This window comes from Anthonomus grandis, chromosome 5 (genome assembly GCF_022605725.1).
Source record: "Anthonomus grandis grandis chromosome 5, icAntGran1.3, whole genome shotgun sequence".
In the NCBI taxonomy this organism is placed as follows: Eukaryota; Metazoa; Arthropoda; class Insecta; order Coleoptera; family Curculionidae; genus Anthonomus; species Anthonomus grandis.
This window is the reverse complement of record NC_065550.1, coordinates 25,642,981-25,662,900: the sequence shown is the minus strand read 5'-3', so window position 1 is coordinate 25,662,900 and position 19,920 is coordinate 25,642,981. Positions and strand designations below refer to the sequence as shown.

The 19,920-nt window shown below is 34.2% G+C and overlaps 1 protein-coding gene across 1 annotated transcript in view; it reads left to right on the top strand.

Annotated features, from left to right (window-relative positions):
- LOC126736385 (synaptotagmin-16) overlaps window positions 1-19,920 on the top strand; it is a 46,035-nt gene that overhangs the window by 15,987 nt on the left and 10,128 nt on the right. Inside the window, exons 2-3 of the mRNA XM_050440713.1 lie at window positions 12,437-12,670; window positions 18,843-19,110. Coding sequence (XP_050296670.1) covers window positions 12,437-12,670; window positions 18,843-19,110 — 502 coding nt within the window. The remainder of the gene's footprint in view (window positions 1-12,436; window positions 12,671-18,842; window positions 19,111-19,920) is intronic.

Below are 19,920 nucleotides of genomic sequence, written 5' to 3'. Positions count from 1 at the left end.
ATGTTGCTCAGATCTATAATAAAGTTAAACTTAATGAATACATTTCCAGAAACAGTAAGTTGGTAAATATATTGCATTTAAATAAAAGATGTAATAATTAAAAAAAGACGAGTTACTAATTTTAATTTTACTGATAGGTATTATTTTCTTAACTAAATGTTTTTAAATCTCAAACTCCATCATGGCCAGTTGCACAATTATTTTTTAGAGAGGATATAAGATCCATAAGTCCATTTTTTGTCATAGAACTAATAAACATCATTGAGCATGAGATATCAAAATCCAGTGAACATCCTTATGATGGTAAATGAATCTTTATTCCATTTCTATACCTACATTTGATAAAATTGTTTGATATATCTATCTCTAAATCGAAAAATTCATCCATTATCACATATACGCTGGTCATACGTTTTTAAAAAAAAATATTTATGTGATGCTGTAGATTTTGTTGCTGCTTTCAATCTATCTATCTAAGTTTATTACTTCCCCATTATACACACCTAGCTAAATATTACCGGCCTAAATATCTTTTTCATTTGTCAGGTCCTTAATTATGTTATATATCCCTATATAAAAATATATTAAATTATTTTTTTATTACTATTTGATTTTGGTGATATTCATTCTTTACCTTTTTTATCAATTTATTTAAAATGTTTCTATAAGTTTTATATTGTGTTTAAAGTTCAGTATTGTAGTTTCTGAATAACTGCCCTATTAATTTATCCGTATGCCTAATGGGATAATTTTTTTTCAATTATGACTTAGAACAAATTATTCAGTTTGTGATTTTTTGATTATGTGTAGGTATGTTGCTAAAAAAACTTTTGATTTTGTAACAACAACTTTATTTTATCTATGTTAATTTTAATTTTGTTGATTGGGCCTGATATCCTGGTTGAACGACTCTGGAATTGTTAGTATGACTTAGATTAATTATCACAAAATAATGGTTATAGTAATATATGTGCCTAATATGCATAAATCAAGATTAAAATGTTTCAATTTAGGAGACGTTTGTGTTTTATATCGAGTTATACCAGTTTTTATTACATACCTTTATTTGTTCTATTTTACAGCGCCTGATAAATATGAGGAAAACTACATTAACTTAAAAGCAAAAAAAAAACTCCCAGACATTTTCACTTTTTACTTAATCGCCCTAAAATACGACCGATTTCCCGATTTTCCCTTAATATTTCCGGCACATTTTTTTGACGCCTTCGTAAGTTCGACGACATTTAATGGGGAAAATCAATTTGCTTACCCACGTAAAAAAGTGAACAAGAAAAGTTTATAAAAAATACCTAAAAAAGGTTATTAGGGAGAAGAAAAACGTATTTTCCTAAATACAACTGTTTTACAATAATTATATTTTTCTTCTAATTTTCAAGAGCGATTTTCCGTTTTTAATTGATCACGAGGAGCTACACCTGATTAAGATCTCAACGTCGTAAACACTCTTTGTTTCCGAAGAATTTTCCACGTGATGGAAACATACTTCTAGAGTCAATGACGACGATGCCGTCGTTATATATTGGGAATTATTGAAATGTTGTCATTATCCAGGCTGTACAGTGGAAAGTTTTTTTGGAGGAATATTAAAATGCAAATAAGAAAAAATAAGAGAATTAGATAAATAAAAAATGACAGTTTTCTTAGAGGAAAATAAGAATCTTATCTAAGATGGTATGAACAACTGACATAATTTACTGTTTTCTTTCAGAAATTGTTACATAACGAAATTAATTTCTTGCTCTATTTGATACTCTATATACTTGATTAATTTTCTTTTTTTTTCTAATAAATAAAAACAAATTACTACTTAATCTGATGCCATTTGTTAAATAAACGATGTGAAAATGGACCAAAGTAGTTTTTGTATGACTTGAAATGCCTGGAATTAAATAAAACATTACATACCTTAAAAGTCATGTAAAAGTTCACATAGCTGGAAGAAATAAGCAACGATTTCAATTGCCTGGAAAAAAAGACTAAAGAAAAGTTAAAAAATATTTGGAATGCATATGAAGTTCATTTGAAACTCTAAAGATACAGAAAGTGTTCTAACTACTTTAGTTTTGTCATATGCCTGAAAAAAAAAAACTAAATGTGTGTAAAATGGACCCAAAAGTATGATAAAAAAATACTCTAAGTACCTGGAAGAAGTGTTTCAAATCCCTGGATTAAAATAAAACAATTCTCCAAGTTGATGAATAAGTAGTCCATTCTTGCAGTGGAGTTAATAGATCAATGGGTAACTAAAGATAATATTTACAAAAATCCATGTTTGCTCCCATTCTCGTGTATCTTAATTCATTTTAACCTTTTAACCTTGTTTGAGGCAATAGATCTGTAAGATGTATTGTCGGAACCCCTTAATTTGTTATCCCTGATGATGGACATGTTATATGTCCTAAACATATAGGATTAATATTTTTTACATAAATTTAGTAGAGGATGACCGAATGTTTAGTTACCCATTAATTCTCCAAATGCCTACACTGAGGTGATATTATTATATTAAAAATGACTTCCAATTATAGAAAGTAATTTAAAATGGGTTCAAATAACTGGAATAAAATAAAAAAGTCACTTTAATATTTGACCAAGGATAGACACAAGGGTTCCAAGAAGTTTAAAAAAGATTATTTTAAATGCCTGAGAGATATAAAAAGTTACGGATAATAACTGCGTTTTAACAGAAAATTACATTAAAAAAATTAAGTCTGTACCATATTATGATCAGCTTAAAATCAACATCATCAATCTTATATTCGTCCACTGTTGGACATAAGCTGCCCTTGATTGCTTCCACTTCTTCTATTTTGTGCTTCCTGGATCTTTAAGGATTGCTATTCACTGCGCCAATCACTTTAGTTTTTTCTACGTAATTCAGCGTTTTGGATGTGATCTGTGAGACTCAGTCCCAGCATATATGACAAATATTTTTTGACCTTTCCATTGCAGGCTTTTTCCATAGGTACAGCCTTTTTTGTTGATGTCAAAGTTTCAGCACCGTAAGTTAGGATAGGTAGAACACATTGGTTGAAAACCTTTCTCTTCAGACAAATTCGTAAATCTGACTTTTCTTTGATGTGTACCTAAATTCCCAAACGCGTCCTGAACTAATCCTATTCGTCTAAGCAATTCGCAAGTTTGAAAATCTTTGTTTATACGCACTTTTATAAGATAGTTAGTCATTAGTTGGGTTTTTGTTTTGGTCCTTTGGTCCGAACTTAAGGGAAGCAGAGTTCATCAGTTGCAGCATGTTCATAACATGGTTGGGGTGATCTGATATTCTGCAAAATATTGTTGCCCTACCGAACTCCTCTATTTATTTCCAATTTATTTGCTGCAGTTTTACGTTAGCTATAGCATTTTTATACATAAACTCTATTATTAAGGTATATTGATGAACTATCCTACAGTCGGAGAGTGGCTTAAGCATCTGATACTGGTTAATAGTGTCAGAGGTCTTTTCGTAATCAACGAATATTAGGACATCAGGACATTCCTATAAGATTCTTTGGGACTTAGAGGTGATCATTTATACCATAGTCTCGTCGAAACCTAGCCTAGGTTTGCTTTCAATCTATTTGCTTATACATGTGAGACAACAAACAGATGAGTCTATAATTTGCAAGATGTTTTATGTCACCTTTTTTTGTATTAGGGCAATAGAATCATTGTGGTGTTGTTTTGCCATGCATAAGACACTCATTAAGCAAAACTTTAAGGCTTTGCTATACCTTTTTCCCATCCAGTTTAAGAGTTTCAATATCCGCTTTATTTTTCCAGGGAATTTGTGGTTTTTCATTTCAAAAATCACCCTTTGCATCTTATGAATTGTGATTTCTAGTATTTCCTTTGATCCTTCATTTAGAATATTGTGAATCGGATAATTTATCTGTAGCTATTTATAGAATTACTCTACTATTTTTTTAACTTAATTTTAATCAATTATAATTCAGCCTTCTTGGTTTCGTAGTATAAATTTATTTTTTCCTTTGAAAAAACTCTGCCTAGTACTTCTAAACTTTTATTATCTTCAATTGTTTTAGTAACCATTTCACTGTTGAATATTCTGATACCATTACGCATGGATTTAGTTATATCCTTGTTAAGTAATTAGTCTTCAATTCTTTTCTCTTCTTCAACAAGTTTTTGGTGGTGTCACTTACTGCTATATTTCTTTGGTTAGTCCTTAGCACAATTTGCTTGCCCTGCTGGATTTATAGCATCTACTATGTTTACGTTCAGCTCCTCAATATCCACATGCAACGCTAGTGCCACTCTTTACTTTTGTAGGTGTTTGTCAATGTCGTTTCTAAAGGTGTCTGCGTTATTGGGTGTCGTTCTCTCTCTTTCTATTATTGGAGATAATAAAGTAGCTCAAAATATTAGGAATAAATTACAACGGCTTCAAATATCTGGAATGAAATAAAAAATTTAGAATTCATTTTTTAGAATTAGACCAAAGAATTAGACAAAAGCTTTCGAATTAAAAAAAAAAACAATGTCCTCAAATACAAGACTCTCTGGAACCTTCTGGATAAGTCTGTTTTTATGATAGATTTCTCAGTCTAATCTTTTAGATCTAAAAGAACCAAATGATTAATAGTTTTTTGTACATTTTTTGTTTTTAAATATAACACCATCGACTTCAAATGCCCGAAATACATGGCCTAGAATTCGTATAAGTAGCCTTAATTCATTATCATCATCATTATCTATAGTCGTTTTGAGTCCACTGCCTCCCGTCTTGAGCCTCCCGTAAATCATTCCATTGCTTTTGGTCTTTGTATCTAGTTGTGCTGAACGCGGTTAATGTTGTCTTCATATGCCTCATGTCTAGGTCTCCATTATAGAATTTTCTTTGTTCATCTTCCATCTCTGACAATATGGCATGCCCAGTTCTATTTCAGCGTTGTAATCCATTCACTACGTCTGTAACACCGGCTCGTTCCCTAATTATATGATTTAGAACTCTGTCTCTGAGGCATAAATTCAACATCGATCTCTCTATCGCATTCTGTGGCATCTGAATTTTGTTTATTACCTTCCTAGTAAGGGTCAGTGTTTCTACTCCATATGCTAGAAGTACACACTGATCAAATACCTTCCTCTCCAGGCAAATGGGAATATCTGATTTAAAGACCTCGTTCAGTTTCTGTAAATCCTGCCCATGTCAGTAATATTCTCCTGTTTGATTCTGCGGTCTAGTTGTCTCTTCCCAATTTAATCTCGCAGCCCAAATATGTTTGACTTATTCCATTTTTGTACCATGTGTTGAAATGTTTTTGGCCAAAACAAGGTTGGTCATGTATTGTGTTTTAGAGTAGTTAGTTTTTTGGCCAAATGCCAAGTGCCAAGTTCATGATCTACCCGGGCTGCAATAGGAACTATGTCACCTGCAAATGCCAAGATGTTCAGATATTACCCATTCGTGTTGACTTCAATATTTTCCCCACTGTTTTGTGGTAGTAGTCAACAATAGTTTTGGATAATAGTGTCTCCTTGTCTGACACCTTTTTCCAGAGTGAATTTTCTTGTGTCGCTATAATACGTTCGAACTGCTGTGGTTGCTTTATTATACTTATTCTGAAAAAGGGTCGTGTATCTATGATCGATACTGCACTCTGTAAGCGCACACAACATGGAGGTATGCTTTCTGAAACTCCTTTCTCAACAAATATCAGACTTTATTACTTGTAAGTGGTGGTTCGTTCCAAAGCCATTTCTAAATTCGGCTTGCTCCAGTGTTTGGTGAAAATGTAGCTTAGGTTCCAGTCTATTAGTCATTATTCTCCTGAAGAGCTTATATAAGTAAGATAGCAAGCTGATATGTCGGTAGTTTCCAATTTCTGTTACGTCTGCCTTTTTATGCATCTTTTCTAGGTGCTTTGTTGTCCTTCTATGGCCTTTTATGGCCTACTCAATTTGCTTTTCAGTTATATCTGGAAGTTCCTCAGATCCTTGATTCTATATTACTGGGATTTGTACCTCTTGAATTGAACCATCTTGACTATGTGGTGTTTTGTAGTATTCTTCGATGATTTTCAGGATCTCTCGTCATTCGTAAGTGGTTGTCCTTTTCGGCTTTTGTTTTGTTCTATGGTATTGTTTATTTTTTTAGTGTTAGCGTTCCGAATATCTCTCGTAATGGCCTTTAAGATATCTTTGTTCAAACGTCTTAGCTCTGTTATGTGTTTTTCTCTCATATCCCTTCTTTTCTGCATTAGTATCCTGAGTACCTTTCAATACCTGGAATACGTAAACCATGATTTTTACTACCTCGAAAGACTCTAAGTACCAGGAAAAAATTGAAAATTTCTCCAATTATCTGGAATATACAAGAAATTATTTTAAAAGTCTAAGGACATAAAACGTACCTTAATATTTCCGGTACATGACTCGCTAATAACAACCGACGCCGACGGTATAGACGCTTCAATTAAAACTTGCCTCACAACTTCATTCCGGTCTGTAATATCACTTCAGGTAAAATATCCAGCAAGAGTTTTCCGGTTCTCCTGAGTGAACGTCGAAATTAGTTTTTGTATGAATGAGCCTGAATCGCGGATTGCACTGTATAAGAGAAAATCGATACGGTTCGTGGCAACCTGTGACCTGAAGGACGACATTCGTCTCGTCATGTTCACTATTATTTATTCCTTTTTATAAATGGTTTTCTTGCCTGTGCGAAATCGCAATTTTTTCATAAAAGAGGGGTTGAAGGGTATGAAATTACAGGTGTTGAACAAGGGGCTTAAAGAGTGAGAAAGTATAGGCAGCAGGGGAGACGCTGGATACTAATTTACTGGAAATTGAATATTAAATGGACCATATAACTTTTAAAGCCCGAAGACCTAACAATTAAGAAGAAATTGAAAATAACAATACCAACTGAAAAAAGCTTGAATAGAGAAGAGAATAATTAATATTAAGACGTGGAAGTTTTCTTCAAGTTTCTGGAAAAGATCATAAAAATAGAAAATAACTTTTATTACTAGGATAAAAAATGGGTGAATTATGAAAATATTAGAAAAGGCGAAATAGACTTTTTTCTTCGAAAACGTTTTTTTCTCCCCAATTTTATTTATACAGTTAATATCATATTTTCATCACTCTTATGCACACATCTGAACAGTCGCGAATATACTCCGTCATTCAAGAATCATCTCGTCTGCTGCCTAGAACCGAAAGTGCAACAAGGATGGAACAAGCGGCGGGCACATCTCGCAACATCTCTGGAGACACTAAGAAGGTTGGCGAATTTTCCGGAACAATGATCTGCCTAATATATAAGGAACCTCGCCACTAGGGGCCTGTTCAAGTTTAAATACTGGCGCGATTTTTACATCCCAATAAATAGTAAGAAATAAATACAGTGTAAACAGGTGTTTCATAAGTAGCCTTAAATCATTGTATATAGTGTGTACGTGTGTAATAAATATATGGCCTAGAAATAATAAAGTATTTCCTTTTGGGTATCTTAAATGATTAACAACTTAGGACATCCAATCCAATCCAACTTAACCCTTTTTTGTTAGTGTGGAAATGGAGCGAACCTTGACCCATTAAAACCCTTTCCTCTGTTACCCTGGAACCGTTCGTGAGCATTACTTCAGTTTTTTTTTATTTTAACGTCATCAATTGTGCTTCTTCTATCTTATCTCTCTTCGCAATTCTTCTATATTAATATTTATTATGTTCCTACACATTACGCTAATGCTGTCGAATTTTTTCTCGCAGCGAAGCAGCAATTGCGCTAGATTTAGTTTTGATACTGTAACATTACAGGTTTGATTGACAGTTTCTTTTTGAGGTTCGAAGTTTCTCACTAGAAAAGCGTGTGCTCCGCCATGTCCTGCTCCACACAATACCTTCAGCTGTCAGATTCTTGCTTGCGAATATTCTTCAAATAGATCCTGACGGTATGGTTCCTGTTCTTGCCTGCATAAGGTGGTAAGCTACACTGCCCCATATCCTTGAGCACCATTTATCAATATCCTTGACAACATTTTTCGCCCATCCTTCATAAGAAGACCATCTGGATTGCCAAATGCTCATAAGTTTGCCTCTTGCTTCCGTTTTGAATTCTGAGCCATTTTCATGTAATTCTGTCCTTTCTTGTACTAGTAGGTCAATTGACGTCATTCCAGACAGACCGTACGATCCTGTATGCAGACGTGACACCTATAGCGAGTCTTCTATTCACGTCTTCTAGCATTTTCTGATACTTTTCATACTTGAAAGCTTTGCTCCATAGTGGCGAGGCATATAAAATTGCGGATATGGCATCGTTACTAAGAAGTTTCCTTTTGTTGGAGTTTGGGCTCCCACGTTAGGCATAAGTTTCAGCAGGATGATTGTCATAACTCTCAGATCTTTATCTAAATGAACTTCGAAGTATTTAACTCCTTTTTGGCTTTTAATCGTTACGTTTCTCAGGTGGATTTCTGCGCAGCTCCTACGCCTACCGCTCAGTACTAACATTTTCTTTTTTTTTCGCAGAGACCTTTAAATTCATTTTGCCATAGCCTCAAATATTTTTTGTAAGACATGTTGTTCCTAACCTTCCAGTTTTGACTTGGTTTTAGCCATTACAATGCAGGAAGATCCTATCCCAGGAAGATCCCATGTTCCATTTTCCATAAACTTGGTGCTAAAATGACTTCTGGAATCCACATGTCGTGTCGAAGAACAACCCAACTCAACCCGACCGTGAATTTTGGTACTGAATAAAATGTTGTTACTCCAAAAAAACAGTTATGTAAACTGGCTTCGAGAAAAAAGTATTGAGGTAATTGATCCTTCGAGAAATTGATTGTTCGGTAAATAAGTAGTTCAATCGGACGATTGCTTGGGAAAATTACTGCGAGACAATAGCATTCAAGAAAATGAGAATTTGGTAATTGGCGTTTGGGAAAACGGGCGGGAACGCTTAGAAATAATATTTTATTTGCTACGTACGTGTTTTTATTACTCCTATGCACTTAGAAAATTAGAAAGAAAATATTGAAAATTGTAAAATATTGTAATAACGATCTCAACAGTCGCGAATATAACAGCTGTTCTCCGACTTTTGGGAGTCATCTCGTCTGCAGCCTATAACTGAAAGTGCGATAACGATGGAGCGAGACGGGTGCATTCGACACAATCGTCATTCGACATAATGGACATTCGACACAATACCCGCGAAATATTTTAAACGTTCGAGTATGATCGGTTGGGTCTTTTACACGTCAGCCAATTTTTACTCGAAATAGCTGTAGTGTTGTCATCTAACACAAAATAGGGTTAGGTATAGGTATATTATTTTGTTTACATTCGAGTCGTGCTTACAATAATTAGTTTATATTTATCGATAGTTTGCCAAAAGTTATTAATTTGTGAGTTGTGAGTTCTTCAGTATATTTGAAGCTTTAAGATATAATTACAAAGGACCTGGGATGATACTTCCTGATACTGATTAAGAAACACTATAACTAACTTTGTGTAATTTACTACTTGGCCTCCTATCCTGTGATTCTTCTTCTTAGAACATTAAATACCTGCATTATACTTATTGCGAAGTGAAGAGGAATTTGACTCCAAAAAAACGTACCATCACTTGGGAAAGTGCAAGTTTTTGATCTTGTGGAAGCATGTTTTTCATTAAAAATTGTGGCAAACAAAGTTCCATTTGACTTGCATAGGTGTGGTGATAGTGTTTATATTTACTATTTTTGACTAATAAACTTGAAAAAGTGCAATTTAGGATAATATGCTGGAGAAACTGGATGATTTTGATGAAGTCATATGCCTCCGAGGATATTTGGATTATAAACTATAGTGTGTCAGCTTAAATATAACATACTGAATAACCAAAAGGACTGTAATAGACTATACAGTTTTTAATTTACCTATACACACACTTATTACTATCAAGTAATTTGTGACTAACATTATTTCTGAATTGGTGTTGTAAAAAAGTGCAATGAGTTATTAGTTAATAATATTTATAAGTAGGAAAAGAAACAGGTTCTTAGATTGAGCCAAGTTTTCATTTCATTTCATTTCATTCATTTCATTTCATTTCATATTGTTGAGTTTTGTCAGGGCTGGAATGTATACAAATTATGGTAACAGTTTACTATCTTATCGACTACCCATTTTCAAGATTAAAAAAAAAGACTGAAACATAGGATAGTGAATGTCGTATTCATCATAATTTCATTGTCGGAGACCAAAAATGTCAATTTTATTTGTTTTTTAAATCGTTTAAAAAAAAAGTGACTATATTAAATAATTACCCCTGGCGTAACAGTTTACTATCCTATCGAACGCCGTTTTTTTGTACGAATTAAAAAAAATTAAACAGTTACAAAAGTTAATGTATATCGTATTTATTATTATCGTCAGGAGACTCAATCATTTGATTTTGATCAGTTTTTCTTATGAAAAATGATTATTCACCCAACAGGTCCATTTTGCACCCAGCGCCTTTTTATATAAAAAAAAATCACTACCAACCCAGCTCAGCCCCAACCAACCCAACCCAACCCTGATAATTCAGTGTCGCGAAAGGTTTTTTCGGTACGTATTCTGGTAAGTGATTTCCGATTTGTTGTCTCTCTCGTCTCAACATAATCGAGTATTTCCGAGCGGTGTGTTATGTGTCGAGGTCATCCTGTTCGGGCGCTCGCGGAGTCGCTTCGGGGGAAGCTTCGGGAGTGTGTCGAATGTCCATTGTGTTATTTGCCTGTTTTCCGATGGAGCGAGCGGCGAGTACACCTCGCGAAAGTTAGCGAATCTTCCGGAACAATGATATGTCGAATTTATAAGGAGCCCTCGCCGCTAGAGGGCCAAATTAGGTCTGAATATTGGCGCGATTTTTAAGTTGAAATAAATAATAGGAAATAAATACAGTGTAAATAAGTGCTTCTAGTAAACTTAAGTCATTGTGTTTAGTGTGCAATACATCAGTTGACTTTTTTGTGCATCGAGTATTTTAACTCAAACTGTATAGTAGAAACGCTACAATATTTACCTGTATTTAACTAACATATTCACAGGCTCACTAGTATACAAAAAATATAATTTTATATATTTTCGGCATAGAAATAATAAAGTATTCCCTTTTTGGTAATTTAGACGACGAACAAGTTTGAATATAAAAAATAAATCGTTTTTTTCTTTATTAAATTGAACATAATGCAATATTTATCTTAGCAGTGGAGTATGATGCTAATAGCAAAAATTTTATTTTAGATTGATTAAATGTGACTTTATTTTTTTGAAAGCCGATGAAGTATGCCTTTTAGAGCTATTTCAGCCTTATTTTTAACCTGAGACCACGAGACATCTGAATAAAAAATACTTGATATTACTGATCCATTCACTCTTTAGAAAACTATTGACATATATTGTAAACAGCAATGGTCTCAGAACTGTTCCATGTGGTACTTCGCGTTTCACAATCCTGGTTTCACTTTTTATTTCGTTTAATTCTACGGATTGAGACTTGTTCTTTACGTAATCTTAAAAAAATATCGAGCATACTATCTCTAATACCAATTTTATTTAACTTCTTAATTAAAATTTTATGACACACTGTATCGAAGTCTATAAACACGTATAGAGATTTTTTTCTATCCAATGCTTTAGAGATTTCGTTTGTTAACGCAATTATTGCATCTCCTGTTTACTTTTCAAAAACTTTGAAAATATCGATACAAGGGTTATCGGTCTATAATTGCTTAGTTACACCAATACTAAAACAACAATTTACAAGATCGCACAATACCTACTGTATCTCGTCAGTAACTTCTTTCAGTATTTCAGATCTTGTTTCGAGTGCACCAAGAGATTTCTTGGACTTGAGCTGCTTAATATTTTTTTGAATTTCTTGTTCCGTGGCTGATCTGAGATAAAATAAAATGAATTTTCATTTATGTTTTGGGAGACGGGTGGGAAAATATTAAGCATTGAATGATGAACCAGAAGTTTATTAAAAAACAGTAATTTTCAGTTAATTAAAAGTCATTTTATGCAAGCTAAAAAGCTGAAAAATAAATATTCGATTTACTTAAAAACAACAATTTTTTAATATAAAAATAGAGTGCAAATTACGGTGTACTTAACAACTAATCGGTAAACTTCCGAGCCTTTTTAATCCAGTCTCCAAATATTTTCTCCCTGGGAGTAAATCACTCACTGGCTCTCCACGTGGAGAGCCATTTTAATCGATCGTCCATGGGAAAAGAAGTCAAGCGGCTTTTTTAGTCTAAACGCGTTCCCCGAGTTGCCTCGTGTCATAGTTTTCAGTAAATGATGCATCAGGTTGCCCGAATAAAGGGGATACTTATCATTTTATCTCTTTCCATGGAATAACTTGACTTTTAAATTATTCCATGAATTATTAACATTAGTAATTTTTTTTCAGGGAAAGATGGAACTCTTTTGGCAGCTATTGCCGGGCTAGGCGCCGTACTTCTAGTCGTTTTGCTCTATATCAAAAATAAGGGATGGTGGTGGGGTCCGGTAAGGGCAGTTACCCTAACGTGTTGTGATGAAGCATGTCCTCCAGTACCTGCTACTAAGACGGCTCCGAATACTCTAATTCCACCAGTTACTAATATGACTAATCATGAAAATGTCTTGAGGAATCACAAACTCGGTAAGAGTTAATATATTATACAATAGGTTTGTTCTCACTGCAAATTTCTGACAAGTTTGAAATTGTTTCCAAATCATTCTTGATGTGCATGCATAAAATATTACAACTTCTGATCGATTTGAAACCGTCTGTGCGAACATCAAATACGGGTTGAGTGGAGTCTATATTACAAAAAGGAGAGCAAGAAAAATAATCACGTTTTTATGTAAGTGGGAAATGCGAAAATAAATAAAACATAAACAAACAAAAAATTACACTACAACCTTAAAATAGCTGTATATTATTAGGGGAAGGTGTCATAAAATGACATACTTTTTATTAAAATCTTGTTTATGCAAAAACCATTTAAGATAATTAACTCAAAATAATACACCACCTTGCTTTAAATAAACTTTATTGACAAACATAAACAAAAATATTTCAACTCTATTTAAAACTTAAGTAAAGAAAGTAAGAAAATGCATTTTAAAAAACGTTACACTATGTCATTTTACAAACATGTATATTGTAAAATGACTCAGTCGTGGGGTATAAAATGACATATACTTAAAACAAGTGATAACACAAATAGAACTTATAAAATATAGTTAAAGAAAGTAAGCTAATAAGGAATTAGTCTTGGCAAATCTCGCAAATAAACTTTTTGACTTTTGGAGAAACTCCAGCACATTCGCAATGTGCCCAATTGTGTCACTTCATACAATTAATCCAAGACTCCCTGGATCGAGAATTTTTAAATAGATGGTTGCAATACAGGCTTGCCACTTCATCCTCATAATGCTCGGCTGCAAAAGGATCTTCTTCACTTTCGCTTCGTGCAACAAAACTTGTCTCACCTGAAACGTTCTTTTTAAATTGACGCAAATTTTTTCGCAATTTCTTTTCTTCCTTTAGCTTTAACTCTTCTAAATTGAGAGTAGTTGTTAAGACTCCGGTTATAGTGTGTCTGGTCTTCCTTTTTTTGGTTCCTCTTGCTACAGGCACTGGCAAAATTTCCTGTAGAGAAAACCTTTTCCTTAATGGTTGATTTTGTTTGATATTGCTTTCTGTCTGATCACCTCTCGGTTCATTTTCTTTATCGACACTTTTGCCTTGTTTTTGTCGCATTGCTTCTTCTGTAATACCAATTACTGTTATTTGATTACTTGTTGATGGTTGTTCTGGGCGATGGGATGCTCCCTCTTCTATGGTCGGTTCTAATAATCTATTTGTTGTCTCAGCCTGCTCAAAAAACTCGTCTGGGAAAATATGTGGATTAAATGGATAAATTCCCGTATTTAATAATGCGCTTGTGGCATTTTTAATTGTAGCTGCTTTCCCGTAAGCGGACGTAAACAGTTCACCAATTTGATGTAGTGTTAGTACTCTCCCTGGATAGTTTTTCAACCAAAGTGCACATTCCTGGTTATAAAATGTCTTTAGTGGACCACAGAAGCTGACATCCAGGGGCTGCATACGATGGGTACAGTGGGCAGGAAAGCATAAAGGGATTATTCCATTTCTTCTGGCAAACGTCAAGGCATTTATTGATTTGTGACTAGTGTGCCCATCCAGAAGTAATAAAACTTTTGAGTCGGGAGAAGCTTTAACAAAAGTCTGAAAATGCTTTAACCACAAAGCAAAGGAATCAGATGTCATCCATCCAGTCTCGTTACATAATCCCAAAGAACCTGGAGGTGAAGCATCTAAAAGTTCCTCCTTTCTATTTTTCCTAGGGAAAATCAAAGCAGGTGGCACAAAATTACCTACACTATTCATGCAGCAAACACATGTTACATGCTGACCTCTTTCAGCACTGGTTAATGATCCTACTTGTTTTCTTCCAGTTTTGGCAAAAAAATTTGAAGGCCTTTGCACTGTGGACAAGCCTCTTTCGTCCATATTGTAAATCCGATGCACATCAATTTTTTCTTTTTTTAGGAAATTTATAACGTATTAAAAAAATTTTGCACTTGTGGTCTATTAAATGCCATGGCTCTAGCCGCAGACACAGCTTCAGGCTGCCTTAGAGATATTTCAAGATGTCGTATACGAAATCCTCTCAGCCACTCTCGTCCAGCGCTACGATCTTTAAATCTATTTGGAATGCCATTTTTAGTGGCAAACTCATACGCAAGTTTCTTTATATCTGTTGTTGTTATCCCGAACAATCTAGACTCAAGTAATAGTATATGCTCATCTAACTACCTTCATGCCTATCTGTGTCGTTTTACCCGCAGTAACAGATAGTCCTTTGTTAATGCAGAATAATCTTATTTCATATTAAACGACATTTCCGCGCACGTGAATCTGAAGTATACACTTACATTTAAATACTTACCCTGGTTTTACTTTAAAATCAGCACAATTTCGTAATAAAAACAGCACATGCAAAATTTCTACACCGCTAAAAATAATTTTTTGAGGTTATCTTCTACATATCATAAACGTAAAACAAATAGAGTGCCCACATGATATCTGGTCTTGGTTTGTGACATGCAAGCAAACTATTGTCTAAATAGCGCCAGCAGTTGGAGAATAAATACCGCTATGTCATTTTAGAACACCTTTCCCTAATAGAGTTTAAAATTGTGTAATTATTTGCTACTTCAGGGTTTACTTCTAAAATGGTCGAGAAAATCTATTCTATTAAATTGGGAGAGAGTTTCATCAAAATAGTGTTGATTTTTGGGCCTTATCGGCTTATCCGTTCTTTAAGTAAATCTTCTTTAAAAGTTTGTGTCGGAATCAACATAACTCGGAATCAACAAAATTCTGATCAGATTCTTCCGACGATTCAAGATCACTCATTTACTTAAACAACACATTCAAAACTCTGAAACAGAATCCCTATCAAAGAGGCGAAGCTTCGAACAACATCAAGGAAGACAAGAACGTCGATCCTTTAGGAAAAAAAACCTTCAAATTGGAAGTCGAGAAGATCATGAAACACAATTAGGTTCCACGTCTGCCCAACAAAACAGAAGGGTGTGGGTCTTCTTATCAAAAATTAATGAAACTATCACCGAAAAGGATATAAAAAATTATGTTACTAAGCATAGCAACTGCACTGATGTCTACGTTAAACAGTGTATCCCAAAACAAAACCAATCAGACAAAAAAAAGTTTATGGTAGGAGTGACTCCAGAACTAAAGGATACCATCTACATCTTAACATCCGAAGTTTGACAAAAAAATTGGATGAGTTGGAAATCCAGATTGAAAACAAGAATTTTGATATAATATGTCTATCAGAACATTGGCTTCCTCAACAAGCAGTAGAAAGTTACTCTCTGCCTGGATACCATCTATCCAACAGTTTCAGCCGTACTGAAGCAGGAGGAGGTGGAGTCCTTATCTACACCAGAGAATCGTTTCTTGTAAAGAAGATCCCAACTATAGACAACATGTCAATAGAGACACACTTTCAAATCGTTGCGACTGAGATTGAAGCCTTGCAGGTTGTAGTTTTGAGTGTCTACAGATCTCCATCAGGTAAATTAGACGTGTTCTTTCAGAGTCTTGATACATTTCTAAATTTCTTATTCCATAGACGCAAATGTACCTTTATTTATGGTGATTTTAATATAGATCTTCTAGAGGATAACCTCACTTGTTCACCCAACTTGTCAGCACATATGACTTTAAATTCCTGATAAATAGCGCAACTAGAATCTCAAAAACCACAAAAAGCAGTTGCCTTGATAACTGCATAACAAATTGTGCAATTAATTGTAAATGTACTCTATGGGACACTTATATGTCAGATCATATGGCTATTATTAATACATATGAATCAATAAATGAAACTACTGAAAACACCCACACAACGGTCTTAGAGTTCAGACCGTATTGTGGAGAGAGATTTTCCCGCTGTGTTACTTCATTACTAAACGTTGACTGGTTGTTGGTACTTGATAATTGTAACGTTGACAATTCTTTTGAAATATTTCTCAATGTTCTAATGTCTATTATAGACTTTTATATTCCCAAAAAAACTAAAACAATTCTCACCACAAATAAAGAAAAAAAATAGTTTAATAATGAAGTGAAAAGATTGAGAGATAACTTAAACTTCTTTTCTACCTTAAATAAACATAACAGTACTCTAGATCTCTCAGAATGGCTAAAAATTCGTATCAAGGAATATAAAACTAAAATAAAACAAGCGAGACACTCGTATTATACAAACAAAATAGGAAATAGTCATAACAAATCCAAAACCATCTGGAACATCATTAAAGAAACAAAAAATAATGATCCTAGTAATTCGAAATGTAATGTAACTCCCGATGAGTTTAACAAATTCTTTGTGAATATAGCTGACTCAATTACAAATACACTCCAAAAATCTAATGATCCCGTACAATTTACAGCAAAATATTTACATAATAATTCAACAGTATTTCTTTCACCTGTTACCGAAATAGAAGTCATTGATCTATTAAAAAGTTTAAGTGATAGTTCTGCTCAAGACATCTTTGGTTTGAGCAATAAAATATTGAAACAACTTGCAAATGGTTTGGCCCTACCACTATCTCTAATAATAAACAAATGTTTTTCATCTGGTACATTTCCACAAAAGCTTAAAATAAGTAAAGTTGTTCCTATATTTAAAAAGGGTAATATGGATGATCCAGGAAATCATCGACCAATATCAATAATACCGATATTATCCAAGCCCATTGAGCTCTGTCTAAACCAACGTCTCATATCTTTTCTTGATAAACATAATTTACTTTCACCAGCGCAGTTTGGCTTTCGAAAAGGAAGATCCACTGCTGATGCACTCAGGGTAATGGTAGACTACCTAGTTGATGCATTTGAGGGGGGCAAGACAGTGAGTGCAATTTTCTGCGACCTCTCAAAAGCGTTCGACTGTGTCTCGCATAGTATTTTGTTGAGCAAGTTTGTTTTTTTATGGTATCCGGGGTATTTGCCTGGAACTTATCCAGTCCTACCTTTGTGAGCGTCAGCAGATGGTGACTTGTGGAGGAAGAACATCCTCCATACTTCGAATAACAACAGGGGTGCCTCAAGGATCAATCTTGGGTCCTCTTCTGTTTTAACTTTATGTAAATGAATTATCCGCCCACTTCTCAGAGGTGATATCTGTACAATATGCGGATGACACAACTCTTCTCAGTCAGCATTCAGATCTGATTTCCCTACAGAATGGAACTAGTGCAACTCTTCACAAGTTAAAAGTATGGTTTGCTGACAATAATCTATGCTTGAATCTAAATAAAACAGAGGTGGTTAATTTCTCTTTAAGGGAAAGACATCAGAGAATAGACGCGATCAAATTTCTGGGTGTTTATCTAGATAATAAATTATCATGCAAGAACCATACAATAGATCTGACAATAAAACTCTCGTCGGTTCTTTTTCTTTTCAAATATGGCAGACATCATAAACTAGCATTAGTTTTTCCAAACGAATAAGTAGTGCCAGAACTTCCAAGTTATATTACAGTTTTATATATCTTTCATGTCGATAACCGCGTATCTAAATTTACTTTCCGACCTTGGTGTAAATTATTCAGCGAATAAGAAAAAAAATTAACTTCGTACGGTAACTCTATTTCGAATCGATACGATTTCATGCCCAATAGAAGTTCTCTCGGATACTCCGCTGTTCGATCTAATAATCAAGCCGAACTCCGTCCGTGACGTAGTCAAATTGTGAAAAGTAGATTAAAGTCGTATTTTATATGATTTTCTCGCAGCGATAAGCTTAGAAAATGTAAATTAGTTGTCAATTCATCACCCTTATTGCATTTTTTTTGCTCTGCAGAAAGAAATATAGAATGAGGTTAGTATCGTAAAATCAATTCTATAGAAAGCAATATTTAAAACGTTATTTAAAACATGTAGAATTTTTAATACCAGTTGGTTTTTTCCACTATTAATTACGTTTTGCTTCAATCCAGATTTGTTTCACCTTGTTGGCTTCATACTCTCAGATGGCGCCGCGGTATAAAAGTGAAATTTGTTTCAATCGTTAGAGGTCCTTTAGAGATCCGGTGACCTCAATTCATGTTTTAAAGCATGACCCTTAGGTGGCGCCATAGATACTTATTTTGAATCACATGCGGGAATCACTGATTAAGGAATAGTCATCACCTAACTGTTTATTATTTGTACTAATACAAAAACCGTTAAGGTAACATTAAAATACACATTTATTTCAGTAAAAACGTTTTCATTTGATGGCGGTGAGTCAAGTTCCGAGTCCGAAATGGGGTGTTCGCGAAGCCGTCAAAACTCGGACGTACCATTGGCGTCGACCAGTCATTTCTTCCCACCCCGCCACGACCTTATCTCCCTAGTGGAGAAAGGGAAAGTTGGCATGAGTAGCAACAGTTCTTGTTGCAGTTCCACCACTAGTTCGGTCGGGGAGAAGCATGGTTTGATGCCTTCTACCAAGGTTACTGCCGAAGTAAACGATGCGTTGAGAAGGTAAGCTACGTTAAAAATACTACGACGTATATTATGGCAAGTTTGAATCGTAGCACGACAAGCTATTTAGATTAGCTATACAGATTGTCGAATGCATCACTATACATCTGAAGTTCCTAACAGGCGAGATGTTGCAACGTCGAAGCCGTGTCAGTACGCTGGTGTTCGAGGTTCGAGCTCGATTATTTTAAATTTTATTTTAGTAAGCGCAGAGACCAACGAGACGTGAACAATGCGCTTATAAAATATCCGATTATTTTCCATCTTTGTCTCTCTTCGTGAAAGGTGAACGTAGATGGCGCAGATAGCGTTTCCGCCATAATTCAAACCTCGGCTATTAAGCATTTAATGATTTCTTTTAATTAAAATCAGCCGTTATGTCTCAGAAGTCAGAACATCATAATTATGTTCTGAGACAGAACGGCTGATTTTAATTAAAACAAATAAAAAGTTATTGATATATTTTTAATTGCTCAGAACGATGGCAGACTTTAATTAAAACAATGCAATTTAATAACATTTAAATTCGAGAACTAAATTAACTAAATATCATTCTGAAACGTTTTGTATTGTATTTTCAGTATATGGTATAACTATAATATGGACATGCATTTTATTAATTATTTTCATAATTTATAATTTAAGACGGTAACAGTAACATGCATATACACAAATGCAATTAAAATTCAGGGAGATTTTAATTACCATGGTACTATAATAATATTCCAAAAAATATATCCTTTGGTGTAATACTTTAAATTAAAAAATTTTTAATGTTTTGCTTGTTGAAGATGCTAATATCATTAGCGG